At 39.2% G+C, this 15,385-nt stretch overlaps 1 protein-coding gene across 1 annotated transcript; it reads right to left on the bottom strand.

The window, feature by feature from the left end:
- Positions 1-1,135: 1,135 nt before the first annotated feature.
- LOC129829860 (proteolipid protein 2-like) lies at positions 1,136-14,231 on the bottom strand. Its single transcript, XM_055891843.1, has 5 exons — positions 13,914-14,231; positions 4,591-4,746; positions 4,297-4,395; positions 4,034-4,130; positions 1,136-3,129 (listed from the first exon to the last, which is right to left on the bottom strand). The coding sequence occupies exons 1-5, from the start codon at positions 14,007-14,009 to the stop codon at positions 3,116-3,118; spliced, it is 462 nt and encodes a 153-aa protein (XP_055747818.1). The 5' UTR covers positions 14,010-14,231; the 3' UTR covers positions 1,136-3,115.
- Positions 14,232-15,385: the final 1,154 nt, after the last annotated feature.

Raw genomic sequence — 15,385 nt, 5'->3', positions numbered from 1 at the left:
TTAATGAATCATCTAAAAACATGGGTTTTCTTCTAGCTGGGTACTCATACTAGGCCCTAGACATACCATTCACATCCCCTAACCAATCCAATCTCTGTTTCAACTTAGACCTAGTGTACAGCATCTTTACATGGAAAAGTGACTATTCACAGGAGTTAATGTTAGGCCTATATACAGTATATATTTACTTGAGCCAACTATGCACATATGGAGTTCCTGTAGGGGCCCCATTCCAACATTAATTTTCCCAGATTAAGACTTTGCCAGCTTGTGACACATATTTCTAGCATATTTTCTCACTATGATGAGACAATGTATTAATGGTGGGCTTTATTCTAATGTAATTTAAAATCTCTGTTCAAGTGTTTTTTCCAAATAATGGTCCAACATGAATGCTATTTTTTGACGCCAATGAGCAAACATTTTTGTATTAAGGAAGGAATAGGTGATAAGTTGCACAAAAAAAACAATATTATATTGGCCAGCATGCAAATGGTCAAAGAGGTTTAAGCCAGTATAACTCCCAGCACAGTGTGGGTACTTTTTGGATCAGCTGAAGGGTTGTTGGATAATTTGGGAAAAGCAAATGGAGAACCAGATATATATTTGTTTATGGTCTAACAAAAGGCCTACAAAGGGTCATGGGGTTTACTGAGGAAGATCAACCAAATACAGTGAAATGGCATTTGTTTATCTAGTTTCCTGAAAATCATACTAAATATATTATTTAGGTCAAGTCAAAATCTAAACAATGATTAGTAATTGTTGATGGTATTTTGCAGCAATCCATTTTATTGCTATTATTGGGCCCATTTGTGAAGAAGAAAATTAAGTACAGAATGAACCCTGGTCATGTTGAAAGGGCAGCTGCTTCCATCTTGTGGTAGCTTGAGAGACAGCCCTCAGGTCCTTGTACTTGTGCATGCCACAAACCAGTATACACAGTTGTTAGCCTGGCTAACCAGAATCATTGCTCTGGCCAACCGCTACTCCAAGCCAAACGCTACTCCACACCAACGGAGGTATGTAGCAAACAACAAAGCAGAATAATTTAGTGTGAGTCGTCAGGCTACTAGGTACATAACAACAATGTGATTATACAATTTGTAATAGCAGTTATTAGAGAGGTTCATAATTATTGAGAGTAAAACAAATGGCTTTTATTGTACAAAGCATTGTGAATGCTTCAGTGTTCCAAACACACAAAAAGGATGAAACAAGAAATAAAAAAATCCTGTTAGAAATAAAACATTGAGGCCAAATTTTACCTTAATTAATTAATTTTATATTTCGGAGGCAAGATAGCATTTACTAAAGCATATTAAAATTATAACATATGGATCCTGAAATGTCAACCACACAATTGATAAAATAACCATCTCTTCTAATTAATTAAATTAACTGCTAATTCTAAATAAACAATTTTCTAAGCGTTTACTATAACTGCATATAGACTGTCTAAATCCCTTAACAATGGTGCACTAACTGAGGTAACATTTCTCTTGTAGAACACAAAATGTCATTAAAATATCTTCTTTACCATTGGTTAAAAAAAACAGGTAAGAAACACACTTAACCTGAGTTAGATTTGTGAAAACCAGGATGATGAAAACATGTGTTTCTTATGGCAAGAGTAGCCTACTAACGAGAAGTTCTTTGGTGGCAAAGGAACATTTAACCTTACTATGGGTGCAGAATGAATGGTGGTCAGTAACAATGAGAGTTGAGAAGAGAGGCAAAATAACAACCCATAAAATGAAGGCACTACAAATGTTTCCAGGTAGGCTACAACAAATGGTGTATTAAAGGCACTGTGTGAGAGAGATGTAGCGCTCTATTGATAGTATGCATTACTGTACACATAGCACTATGCACTGAGTGTACAAAACATTACGAACTCCTCCTCTTTCCATGACAGACTGACCAGGTAAATCCAGGTGAAAGCTATGATCCCTTATTGATGTCACTTGTTAAATCCACTTCAATCAGTGTAGATGAAGGGGAGGAGACAGTTTAAATAATGATTTTTAAGCCTTGAGACAATTGAGACATGGATTGTGTGTGTGCCATTCAGAGGGTGAATGGGCAAGACAAAATATTTTAGTGCCTTTGAACAGAGTATGGTAGTAGATGCCAGGCCCACCGGTTTGAGTGTGTCAAGAACTGCAACGCTGCTGGGTTTTTCATGCTCAACAGTTTCCCGTGTGTATCAAGAACGGTCCACCACCCAAAGGACATCCAACCAACTTGACACAACTGTGGGAAGCATTGGAGTCATCATCGGGCCAGCATCCCTGTGGAATGCTTTCGACATCTTGTAGAGTCCATGCCCCGACAAATTGAGGCTGTTCTGAGGGCAAAAGGGGGTGCAACTCAATAGTAGGAAGGTGTTGCTAATGTTTTGTACACTCAGTGTAGGTAGCGATATCACTGGTCACAAGGAGAACATTGACTAAGGGGCGGCTAAATTTGACCAGCACAATTATAACATATTACAGTGCGAATATTGAGAGGGCTTTGCCGCTGAGGTGAAATGTTGATGACGCAGAAAGATAGAATGTCGTTTGAGGTTTTAGTACAAATTACTACAAAGGTAAACAGCTGATGTTACATTATGATGTTATATTAATCGGTGCACCTCTATGGATGTAATGCTACAATCTCATTACTAATAAACCAAACCTTTAGTAGTGAATGTAATTCAAACGACATCTTTTGACACAATTAATTAGATCAGAAAACAAATTATGTATGAAAACTGACCAAAGCTTTTCACCTCCTTATGCTGCATAATATTTACATCTTTCCCTTTTCGGTAGATGGTAGAATTGTACACCGAGACTGGAATAACGCTTGTCGAGGGAATCCCTCCTGGAATTGACATAATTCTTTTGAACATACTGATCTCAGTGCAGTGTAACATTCTCCTCTGGGTCAGCTATAGATGTACTGCAGATGTTTCTCTCTTCTGACCCTAACATTGGTTCATTTCGGCTATTAATCTCTTCATTTGAGCATCAAACTTCCTTCCAACCTGCTGCACTTCTTTCTCTCTTCATTGTCGACTCCTGCACAAACTTCCTTTTTCTTTTTTTGGGGGTATAGCTTTGAGTGCTTAAACTCTGTCGTCTGTAAACAAAGCAGAGAATAGAACAAATCAAATCAGGTGAGAAAATGTCTGTCAAAACTGTAGTTGGGTCGTTCCACGAAATGAGTGACTTTTGAGTCCCTTTGATATTTTAAGTAAAAATTGTGCACCAATATTACATTTTAAATGCCCGTTAGATTCAATTAAGTGACCTTTAATATAGAACACATGAAGAATTCAATAAATCAGATTTTCAATATGAATAAAGACTTGCTAAAGTGCCAAAATTCAGCAATGTGGTTCAGATTGACACCCTCTGTGACTTCTAGGAAGATTTAAATCCACTTAACCCCAACATTTCTCCAAGTTTCCACCATCATTGTAAAGCCCTAGTTATTTTGTTGCTTTGACAAAGTAATTTCTGAAGATCCTTATTTATTTAATGTAATTAGTGATTCACTTACATCTGTCCCTCATTAAGGTCAACCCTGTTACGTGAACTTAACTCTAATCTTTTTGTCCATTTTCTGGTGTTTTGTGGTTGAAAACCGAGCAGGTCAAGCACAAAACATCCACCCTATTACCCATATACAGACAGGATAGAAATGTAGAACAATGTATAATAATTGTGAAGCTTGCATTGCTCATCCCTGTTTCACACAACAAGCTTCCATTTCCCCTGTCAAAAGGGGATTTATGGCTGATTTAAGATTAATTCATGAACCTTGTTACTATCTCCCCTGTTACTTTTTTTGGCACGTAATAGGCACTTACTATAGTCATTTTTATTTATTTAACCTTTTGCGATGGGAAAATATGTTTTTTAATGAAAATTAGGTGAAATCAAATGTTATTTTCCTTTTACGAAATTCATTCTCTAAAGGCACCGAATTGGTGGAACGACCCAGTTCATAGCAAAGCTGCAACCTTATCTAAATCACCCACCAGTGGGCGCTGCTGTGTGCTGCCTGGTGCTCTTGATGACCAGAAAGATGGTGTAGGCATCATAAGAAAACAGGATCCCAGCCAGCAGGCCAAACACCTAAGGGAATGGAAGAACTGTTAATATAAACATATTCTAAGCACCAAGTTCTACTTTTCAGTGATTAATTGGTCTGAAGTATTGGAGAGCTGAAGAAGCAGGCAATTTGAGATGCTCTAGTTTGTTTCTATTAAAAAATCTCAGGGTGGTCAGACATTTGACTCACCCCTCCTGCAATACGGGCGCCGTCCCCGGCTCCACCAATCACACAGATCAGAGAGGTGATAAGGTACAGGGCTGCACCAATAGCAGCACGGATAAGATCCTGAGAGGAAGAGACCAACATTAGTGAATGATTGTCCTTCTAATGGCAATTGGAAAGTCCTTGTGTTACTGTCTGTTTTTATGTCTGTGTGCTTCTCTTTCTCTGTGTGTGTGTGTCTCTAGGTATATGTGTCTAGGTGTGTGTGTGTGTGTGTTTGTGTGCGTGTGTCTGTGTAAACATATATACTGTACTCACACTCCAGACCCAGTTGACCACCTGGATGGACTTGTCCATTTCCATCATGAAGACGACAAAAAAGATGATGGCGAACACCATCTCACAGATGGCCACTGCAGAATAACCTCCATACAATGACGCAGCATAGCAGATTAGGATGATAAAACTGATGAGCTGAAAGAAAATGACAGACAATTAATTTGGGGGAAAGGTAGAGTGAGAGAAAGAGGAGAGAAAAAAAAGCCTGCATGAAAATATTCAGTGTAATATGTTTATAAAGGTACTTAGAAAATGCCAAATCTGTAGGGCAAAAATTGCTTTTATGCTCAATTAATCTGTAGCCGAAATGCTTGAATTTGGGATGTTATTCATAACATTTCCTTTTTAGGAAATTACTGCTATGTATCCCAGAATCCTTGGGGAACGTCTCGCTGTAGTTTACAACAAACTAACAATTTGGCTCCAGATTCCTCCCTTTCCTTTGAATTAGCAGTTCAGGTTGAACGACATGATTAAAACTCATCCCAGACAGCAGATCAGCAGTGATAGGAGCAGTCATCTCAGAGTCATTTCCACCACATGAAGATGGTGTGACGGTTGACTTAAGACCATATTTTATCCACGATAGTCTTCTACTCCAAGACCCAGGCTGAGTGAGACCAGGGGGCAGCAATGTCAAATGGACAGACACCATAACTGCTATGTCACACACAAACACTAGCATCTCCCACATCAAACAGGACACAATAAACACAGTCTATACGGGGTTAAGGACCCTGTGTTGACACAACGAAGTACACAAACAACCGAGGCTGTCACAAAACACATGCAACAAAAAACATAGTAGCCAACAGAGCCAATCAGTTTAAAGGCCTATATCACACTGAGTAAGATCCCCAGTGCTGGGGTTGATATCTTTTATCCTAAACATTCGCATGTCTTTCTTTAACATGTTGCTTTGATTTTATCTACAGAGGGGTCTGTACCAAGTCAAGAATGCATTTTTCCATCAGAAAAAACCCCAGCTGGCATTCCCTTCAGTCCATTCCAGTGAAATAGGGTCAGTGTGGAGAGTACATAAACTTGGACAGCCCACAGTGTAGCAGCAACACCAGCCCTTACTGAATCTCTCTATTGTTGCTGCTGTTGAGCTATGATTCTGGGTGGGTAGATATATTTAAATACAACCACAGGCAGGTTTTGAAAGAATGGTCACATTTCATTTCATTTCATTTCACTTGACATCACAAAGCCTTTGTGAGGATGACAAAGATGTTACCGACTTAGATGTTCAGGGAAGATATTGGAGATTGTCAACTTTGCTTGCAATTGCAAAGCTACCCTTTTTTTATTTGATTTGTCACAGAGCAGTAAGCCAAGTTAGGGCAAACCCAGTCAAAAGCGTGGTAGTAGCCTACAGATGATGCAATAAACTGCCCCCCCCCCCCCCCCCCGGCACACATCAGTGCTTCGTGTGTTCCAGAGACTGGCACGAGCTGCCTCTGTGCACTTGTGGGGTGGCCGGGGCGAGGGGCCTACACAATGGGGCTCTATTCTATTCTGGCCTCAGCCAGCTGCTCTAAGGGGAACCGGCTAATAAAGAGGCCGTCACATGGAGAAAAACCCACTATCCAAAAGCCCTTCACAACAAAAAAGGGCCTGCGATGTTGACATCTCACTGTTACACCACAGGAAAAACTGCTCCGTTTCTGACCAGACTGAAGACCCAGATGGAATCTGTTCAGTCTTCCTATGGAAAATGACCAACATTTTGTCAATGATTACAGTCAATATATTAACAAACTAAAAACAGGAACAGAGTGGCAACCAAAAACACAGAGATGTAACTATACACACAATCTCGCACAAAGAAATGCCAGGAAAAGTTCAACTGATGTTTCAATGGAACTAGCTTCTCTGAATAGTATCGGGATGAGAGGCAAAATACAATTTCTAAGCACAGTAATAAGAACACAATAAGCTACTGCAATGCCTACATCACTCAGCTTACATGGAAGCGATTGCTCATCATCCAGGGAGTGTGACATTAGCTAGCTTCTTACAGAGCATGTTCAAAACCAATGAACCAATTCATTGTTTGCGCTACAAAGGTAAAAAGCATATCAAACATTCTTCGTCCCAATTCAGTTTAGATGTGAGAATTGGCAGAACAATCTGAGATAGCTCCAAAAATATTTTTGGTATGCTGGCATGGAATCACCCTTTTGGAGTATGGCTTCCATAGGCCCATTTAAGTTCAGAAGCCAAGTACCATAGTGTCAGAGTGTCAATCCTTTACAGTACATGGGGTTACTATGAAACATTGGGTGAGGAAATTAGTATTTCCTGACTGATTAATGATGGCAAGAGTTGTCTTCTTGTGTATCTCACATCACATGATCCTCCTCTCCCTGATGGAGTATTCTTTGCTCTGTATGGACTACAGTATGTAAACTGTCTGAGACATCTACCATCTCTCGTCCTGTGACTTTCATACTTTCTCCCGGGCTGTTGTGATGTTCCACAAGGGGGGGGGGGGGTCATCCACCTGACCTGTGTCTCCAGCGAGGTGTGAAACTGTCCTTGAATGCCAAGCCAGGTCAATAAGAGTTGCAAGCTAAGCGATTCGTGCATTCTTTATCCCAGGCTTCAGCAACCTCACACATCCTCTGGAATTTCCATTACCTCTGCAAAGCACTGACTCTTAACATGTGGTGAAACACTGACCTCCGGGATCTGAGTCTAGGAACCCCCTTGCTAGAATAAACTCTACACATACACTACATGACCAAAAGTACCTAAATCATGGGCATTAATATGGAGTTGGTCCCCCTTTGCGTCTATAACAGCCTCCACTCTTCTGGGAAGGGTTTCCACTGGATGTTGGAACATTGCTGCGGGGACTTATTCAGCCACAAGAGCAGTAGTGAGGTCGGGTACTGATGTTGGGCGATTAGGCCTGGCTCGCAATCAGCATTCCAATTCATCCCAAAAGTGTTCATCTGTCAAACTCAGGTTCTTCCGTCTGACTACCAGATTGTGAAGCGTGATTCATCATTCCAGACAACGCGTTTCTATTGCTCTAGAGTCCAATGGCATTGAGCTTTACACCACTCCAGCCGACGCTTAGCATTATGCATGGTGATCTTAGGCTTGTGTGTGGCTGCTCGGCCATGGAAACACATTTCATGAAGCTCCCAACGAACAGTTCTTCTGCTGATGTTGCTTCCAGAGGCAGTTTGGAACTCGGTAGTGAGTGTTGCAAACGAGGACAGAAGATTTGTACGTGCTACGTGCTTCAGCACTAGACGTTTGCACTTGACAATAACAGCACGTTCAGTTGACCGGGACAGCTCTAGCAGGGAAGAAATTTGACGAACTGACTTTTTGGAAAGGTGGCATCCTATGACGGTGCCGTGTTGAACGTCACTGAGCTCTTCAGTAAGGCCATTCTACCACCAATGTTTGTCTATGGAGATTACATGGCCATGTGCTCGATTTTATACACCTGTCAGCAACGGGTGTGGCTGAAATAGCAGAATCCACTCATTTGAAGGGGTGTTCAAACTTTTCTATATATGATATATCTATTTTCAGAAAAGGTCAATTATCTTTGACTGTTTAAATAACTTATGAAAGAGATTGGTGTGTTTTTTCACCACCTAATCATGGAATCGGGTTGTTCTATGACAGAAATGTATTTGGTTTAAATCTATCACTTGGTTTCATTTCAGAGAGACAAATGATCATGTTTTGCGGCAAAGCGCTATATATCCGCCTCACTCTCAGAGAAATAAGTAGCACTGCTAGGTTTTACCCAGTCAAATAACAAATAACATTTTTAATAAAGAACTGTACAAATGATACATTTGTGACATCAATGCGAAACAATCTTTTTTTAAATGAATTAAAACAGTAATATGAGATCTGTATGTAAAATAGCGACATTCATTTTAAGATCGCTAGGTGAGACAACCACATATAACAGTCAAATATACAGGATACAAATATTCAATTCCAGCTAAACAATGGATATATAGTGTTTGCAACAAAACCCATTTTAATGGATATCTAAAATACTTGAATTAAAAATCTGAGTACAGTAATATTTTACAAACACATGAATGCACCCATAAGCAATCATTTTTGATGAAAAAACACAAATGTGAAAAATTGGAGGATATAGTGTTTCAGAAAGAAACTCTTAAAATTCTAGAACTATAATCTATTCGGTTCCATTTTATGAGAAAGCTCAGTCTGAGTTACTACCTCCTTTAGAACAGAACACCTATCATACTCAATAGTGCTTATCTTTACAAAAGGAGAGATTCACCAGTGCTGATTTCTTAGGGCAGTGAGAACACTGAGCAACAAGATAGGCAATCAGTATGCATGCAGCAACTCCACCAGTGTAGTTGGATAGCCCTCTTCAATGCACTTAGACATGGGTAACAAAGCCCCCAAAGGACACTTACCTTACAATACATCTCATGGATGTAGAGCACATTAAAAGGGGTCTACTGTGTACAAAAACACTTGGCCTGCTTGAAGTTATTCATGTCTATTCCTGGAGTGCCTTTACATACATCCTGGTTAACTCAATCCAGATGGGTTTAGCATAATGTTGAAAAAAAAATAGTTTGATTGGCCTGTGCATAATTTTGGATGTCATCTGCAGTGCATTCCTCTTTCCATCAAACCATGTACCCACTTTGTCTCTCTCTGGTTGTGCTCAACAGTTGTGTTTGTTCTACATTTGATGGGCTCCTGTGTGGCGCAGCGGTCTAAGGCACTGCATCTTAGATCGATTCCAGGCTGTATCACAACATAGGGCAGCACACAATTAGCCCAGCGTTGTCTGGGTTAGGGTTTGGCCGGGGTAGGCTGTCATTGTAAATAAGAATTTGTTCTTAACTGACTTGCCTAGTTAAATACAAAAATATAGGCTGGATTTCAAATGTCCATATATGACTGGACATAGGCTACAGTTTGCTGAAAGATGATTAAATAAACCTTTATTTGAATTTGGCCACAGTTACATGCTGACCAGACCAGACAAGTCGCGTGTGCGAGCACTGCAAAATAAATGTACTCATACATGTTATTCAATTATTGCAACCACACTGCTCGCGCGCGTCAGCGAGCTCATGCGTGGCCAGGTCGCTAAAATAGAAATTGGTTCTATTTGTGACGCTCAACATGCTGCAATGGACGTCCTCTCCCATCAGGTTTTTAGAAGCATATACCCACGTGGGGGATTGAAAGATGAACTTAGGTTCATTCCGGTCAGTTGTAGTAATGCTGTAAAGTTGGTTGCCAACTGCCATATAAAGTCCAAAGAAGAAAAGCCATATAAAGTTCAAAGAAGAAAAAGAAGCCTGAAGGGAGGAGGAGAGATGACGAGAAACAAATTCGGTTTACAGTTTTATCTGTGGATTAATTGTCAAAGCATTTCAGGTAAAATAACAACCCAATGTTTATATACCAGGACAAATAAACAAGCAACAGCAAGCTAGCTAGCTAAATTGGCATAAATGTTTAACCTGTTGGGGATGGGGGCGCTGTTTAGACTATTTATGCTAATGTGGCTAATTTTTTAAACGGCTTCCCACAAAATCCTTGATCGTACAATATGCATATTATTATTATTATTGGATAGAAAACAGTCTATAGTTTCTATAGGAGTTGAAATTTTGTCTCTAAGTGGAACAGAGCCCATTCTACAGCAATTTCCCTGACATGGAGTCAGATTTGAGAAACGTTGGCCACTTTTCTGAAGTCATTTAAACGGGCACTGTCGTTGCTATGACTATACGGACACTTCTTACGTCTTCCCCTGGATGCCTTTACGTGATGACGATTCCAACGGGCTCGATTGCTCGTTCACAGGCACTACAAATGAAAAAAACCTTTAGCTAGCAAGTCTTTTCTTGCTGCGTAACGCGCGTGGAAGACACCGACCCTCTCCTGTTCCAAGCATTAGTTTAGCCTGTTATATTTCTCCGGTCATCTTTTCACTCGTTATAGGAGTTACAAACATCACAAAGTAGTTAATTTAAAGCGTTTTATAGCAATTTATATCCGTTTAGTGCGATTTTGGGACATTTATTTTTGCAACGATGTGAAAAGTTGGGAACGCTTTTCAGTTCATCCCGAACGTAGTTGACATTTCCACATGGCAAGAGGACAGCTTTCCACCAAAAGACGATTTCTCCCAAGAAAGGATCCTTTGCCCAAGATACTGATGGAAGAACAGCTCAAGGTAGGACATTTTTATTATGATAAATCGTGTTTCTGTCGAAACATTTTAGTGGCTTAGGACGCCATGTTTTTTGACGTAGCTTCGCTTGGCGCAAACTGTATTGAAAAGTAAGGATAAATTAAAAAATGTAATAACGCAATTGTATTAAGAATTAAATTGTCTATCAATCCCTGTCCACCCTATATTTTTTAGTCACGTTTATGAGTATTTATGTATAAGAGTAGATCACTGTCTAAGTGGCGCAAGGACGTTTTCTTTACCAGCTTGTCTACATTTCACATTGTCTAACCATGATTTTGGTGGCTAAATATAAACATTTTCGATCAAACTGTATATGCATGTTGTAATGTGATGTTACAGGAGTGTCATCGGAAGAATTCTGAGAAGGTTAGTGAAAAAATTAATATCTTTTGGCGATGTTGACTTTTATCGCTCACTTTGGCTAGAATCAATGCTGGGCTGCTATGTGCTATGTGCTACGCTAATATAACGATTTATTGTGTTTTCGCTGTAAGACACTTAGAAAATCTGAAATATTGTCTGTATTCACAGGATCTGTGTCTTTCGATTCGTGTATGCTGTGTATTTTTACGAAATGTTTGATGATTAGTAGTTAGGTAAACACGTTGCTCATTGTAATTATTCTAGTCCATTTGTGATGGTGGGTGCAATTGTAAACTATGCCATATACCTGAAATATGCACTTTTTTCTAACAAAACCTATCCCATACCATAAATATGTTATCAGACTGTCATCTAATGAGTTTTTTTGTTGGTTAGGGGCTATAAATATCTTAGTTTAGCCGAATTGGTGATGGCTACTGGTGTTGGTGGACAAATAAAAGATGGTGGAATATGCTAATGTGTTTTTAGGTAATAGATGTACATCTTTACATATTGTGTCTTCCCTGTAAAACATTTTAAAAATCGGAAATGTTGACTGGATTCATAAGATCTGTGTCTTTCATTAGCTGTATTGGACTTTAATGTGTGAAAGTTAAATATTTTAAAAAAATATTTTTTTTGAATTTCGCGGCACTGGTTTTTCAGTGGGGGGGGGGGGGGGTGTGCCGCTAGCGCCACGCTGATCCTAGACAGGTTAATGCTTTTTGACCTGTCCCCAAATTAATATAATTGGTTCAGTGTTTGTTTTGATATTTCAACCTGCGTGTCCTGATCTCTTCTGGTGTAGGTGAACAAAATCAATGTGCACATGCGTGTCCAGTTTGGTCAGCTTGTTAGTCTACATAACAAGGTTTTCATATTTTTTTAATTCTTATTTGTTTTTCTATTTTTATTTGAAATTCAGTTTAGTTTAAGTTAGTTTTAGACCTGTTTTGGTAGTTTATTTATTTATATTTTCATTTCAGTATTAGGGACAGAAAGCATGCGTGGGTAACAAGATCCCAATTTGACTTAAGATTCTGATGATTATCCACATTTATCCAAAGTCAAATCCAAAGTCGGTCCAAACATCAAATTTCATAGGCGTTTTCAAAAGCCTGATTTGCTGCTGCAGCTGCCACTCCTTCATGTGGCTCCTCCTACATTCATTCCAAATGTTTAAATTAAGGATTAAGGTTTGGAATATCCCCATGAAATTGATTGAAATTAAATGGTTGGTATGCAGATGCTGCATGGACATTTCACCAGTAAAATTTGAAGAATTATTATTATTATCATTAATTGACAATGAGAAATGTGAAGGGAGGGTGACCACAAAAAATGTATTGGTAAAGTAGAGGTAAAGAAAAACATGCGCAGAACGTGACTCGGATGTCCAACTCCGGGTAAAATTGATCCAGGGGGGCGGGGCAGTTACCTAGGAGCCGCAGCCTTAATTTATAAAGTCAACCTCAATGTGACTTGGATTTAAAATGAATATTGTCGAGACAGGTGCAAAAAATATGGTGGAAGGAAAAGCTCTCTAGCCCATATACTAATCCATTGCTTTTTAAATTTAGTAGTACATGTAAGAATCAAGTTAGCTACCTAGACATTTTTTTCCCTGTTAGCTAGTGATAGCTAGTGATAGTGATGCATAAATTAGGCCTATTTGAAACAACGTCATCTCCTGACCACATTTTTAACAGCCACATTCAGTAGCATGAAACCCCCCTAAAGCTTGAAACTCCCATTACAGTTTAGATTTTTTTAAACATTTATATATCTGAACATAATTCATGGTGGTTATTTTATTTTAGTTCGTTTTGGGGTCAAAGATAATCATTTCAGTATAGTTTTAGTTTTTTTAGATGGGTTTGTTAATTATTTTATTTCAGTTTTTTTTTTAAAGATTAGTTTGCGTTTTAATTTCAGTTTAAGTTTACTATAATAACCTTGCTACATAACGGAGTATTAATGAGCACAACATCAAAGAGAAGGAGTTTTACACATTTACAGCTAGGTAGTAAATGTGTAAAATTTCTTCGGCATGCCAACTCCTTATCAATCTTAGGGAGAGGTCTGTCATCCTTCCATGACTAATTGTCACACATAATCATAACTATTATGGATATCCTGTAGTATGTGACCCTATGTGCCAAATAAGGGGAGCTTCACGCACAACACCACATTAGAAGTGACAGGTGGAAGCTCTTAACCCTTGGCCTACAAACCCAGCCCTTGGTCTGGCCCCTACCTCCAAGCGCACATGGTTCTCATTCTAGGTCCAGTTCCCCTAAGTCCAAATAACTGTCAACGATTTTAAAATGGCTCCATTCATTATCATGCTATGATCAAATCATTGGAATAACATCATGGAAATACTCACAGATCTGTATAGCAAAAACAGCTGTAGGTAAATGAACTACGCCCACATAGCCTATTCAGTTATGATCTAAGATACATTTTTGTAAACTAGTAGGTTTACTTATTGCTTAATAGAGGCCTATGCTAAGGATATGAATGCAAACCTAAAGTAGTATGTCATCATAACAAGGATATATTCTAGGGAATTATATTTCTACAACAGAGCTTTCATTCATAGTTTGGAAACTCCTAAATAGCAGTAAGTTTAGGTTGCAGCAGTAGTCTACTCCTTGTGTGAGGCTTTAAGAGTAAATGGAAACAAACGTACTATTTCTGCAGCAAGAATAGTTCCTTTTCGGGTCCTCACGTAGCCCTTCAGTTTCTCCAGGCAGCCCGCAGCGACACTGGCCTCCGTATCAGCCATAACGAAATTAAATGTATAATTTACCAGCTAAGTATAACGGCTGATATTGCAGAACTCAACGAAGACACAAGTTACATTCAGTAGGTAAAAAGCGGACTGCTGTTGCCTCCTAACTTCGTGGTTTTTCTTCTCTCCAACTTGCGACTCCTTCGAATGGGTGAGTAATGGCAACTTCCTGGACTAGAGAACAAAATTGGAAGGAGGGAGTAAAGACGGGCAAACGGGGCGTTGGCTTTAACTTTTCTCTAGAGATTTAGGTGGTGGTGGGGGAACGGAGGTGGGTTTGCTCCAACTGTTGCTGTGATTCATAACTGTTGCTGTGATTAATTTATGGAAGTTATTTATCGTTCATTAACATTATAGCCATCAGCAATATGTTTTCTCAAGTTCAGTGGGCAGAAACTAATGGAAAGCATTAGACATATCCCATGCAGTTGCTGTATGACAAGCCTCTATTTGCTTTGGCAACACCGTCGACTATGTTCTTGACAACGTAACTAGAACTGCCTACTGGTAGGCACATACGGGAACCACTTCTTAGTGCGCAGCTTTCTCACCCAGGGGGTGTGAACAGTAGTTTTTAGAGCAAACGGATTCGGAGCAGTTGCCCACGGCTATGCATGACACGTTACCTTTTTGTAAAATGTATAGTTTCATTTACTTTGCTCTATGCAGAATAGAACAGAATTGTATTGTTCATTTATTGTTCATTAGAGGGGCAATCTCAGTGGTGTAGTGGAGGGTATACCCACTTATTTTTCAATAGGCATTGCGCATACTCACTTAATCCTCATTGATACTTATCAAAGTAGTGTAGTGCAGGTATACGCCCTATCAATGAATAGTGCTGATGGAACAGAATGTTTTACTTAAAATGTTGATAAGCTATTTCTTCACATTTTAGGCACAGCAATGTGCACACGGGCAGTAGGCGAATTAATGCACAGAGATGGAAATATCCGTGAGAAAGAGGCGGGATTTAAAGATTCAACAACTATCTTGGGTTGCTAATATGATTAACATAATGCATTTGGCTGCTAGCCAAGTAAATAACGTTTAAAGAAAATCAATAGAACACAACGCATATAAGTAAGTCTTTATAAAAACAATTGCCTGCACGTTTCTATGTTTTTTGTGTGTGGCTATAGGCTACTTTGAAGCAACGTAAGACATGCCTCATAATATGAAGTAAAACGTCCAGGTTTCAAACAATTGAGGAACAAGGAAAATATGCTAATGATAGGCCTAACTGTCTTCTGCTAGATGGAAAGGCTTTCCCAAAAACCTTCTCCATTAAATCTTAACTAGCTACAAAGTAGCCCATGCCTACCGGTCAGAATTATATCATTATTATTATTTGCATTAATCAAGTGGCC

Source organism: Salvelinus fontinalis, chromosome 31, assembly GCF_029448725.1.
Source record: "Salvelinus fontinalis isolate EN_2023a chromosome 31, ASM2944872v1, whole genome shotgun sequence".
Taxonomy (NCBI): Eukaryota; Metazoa; Chordata; class Actinopteri; order Salmoniformes; family Salmonidae; genus Salvelinus; species Salvelinus fontinalis.
This window is presented reverse-complemented; position numbering and strand designations above follow the sequence as displayed.

Coding starts and splice junctions, on each gene's coding strand:
- LOC129829860 (XM_055891843.1), bottom strand. CDS start 14,009: ATGGCTGATACGGAGGCCAGTGTCGCTGCGGGCTGCCTGGAGAAACTG. Junction 4,747..13,913: donor CTATTCTTGCTGCAGAAATA/GTACGTTTGTTT, acceptor ATTTTCTTTCAG/CTCATCAGTTTTATCATCCT. Junction 4,131..4,296: donor GCGCCCGTATTGCAGGAGGG/GTGAGTCAAATG, acceptor CCATTCCCTTAG/GTGTTTGGCCTGCTGGCTGG.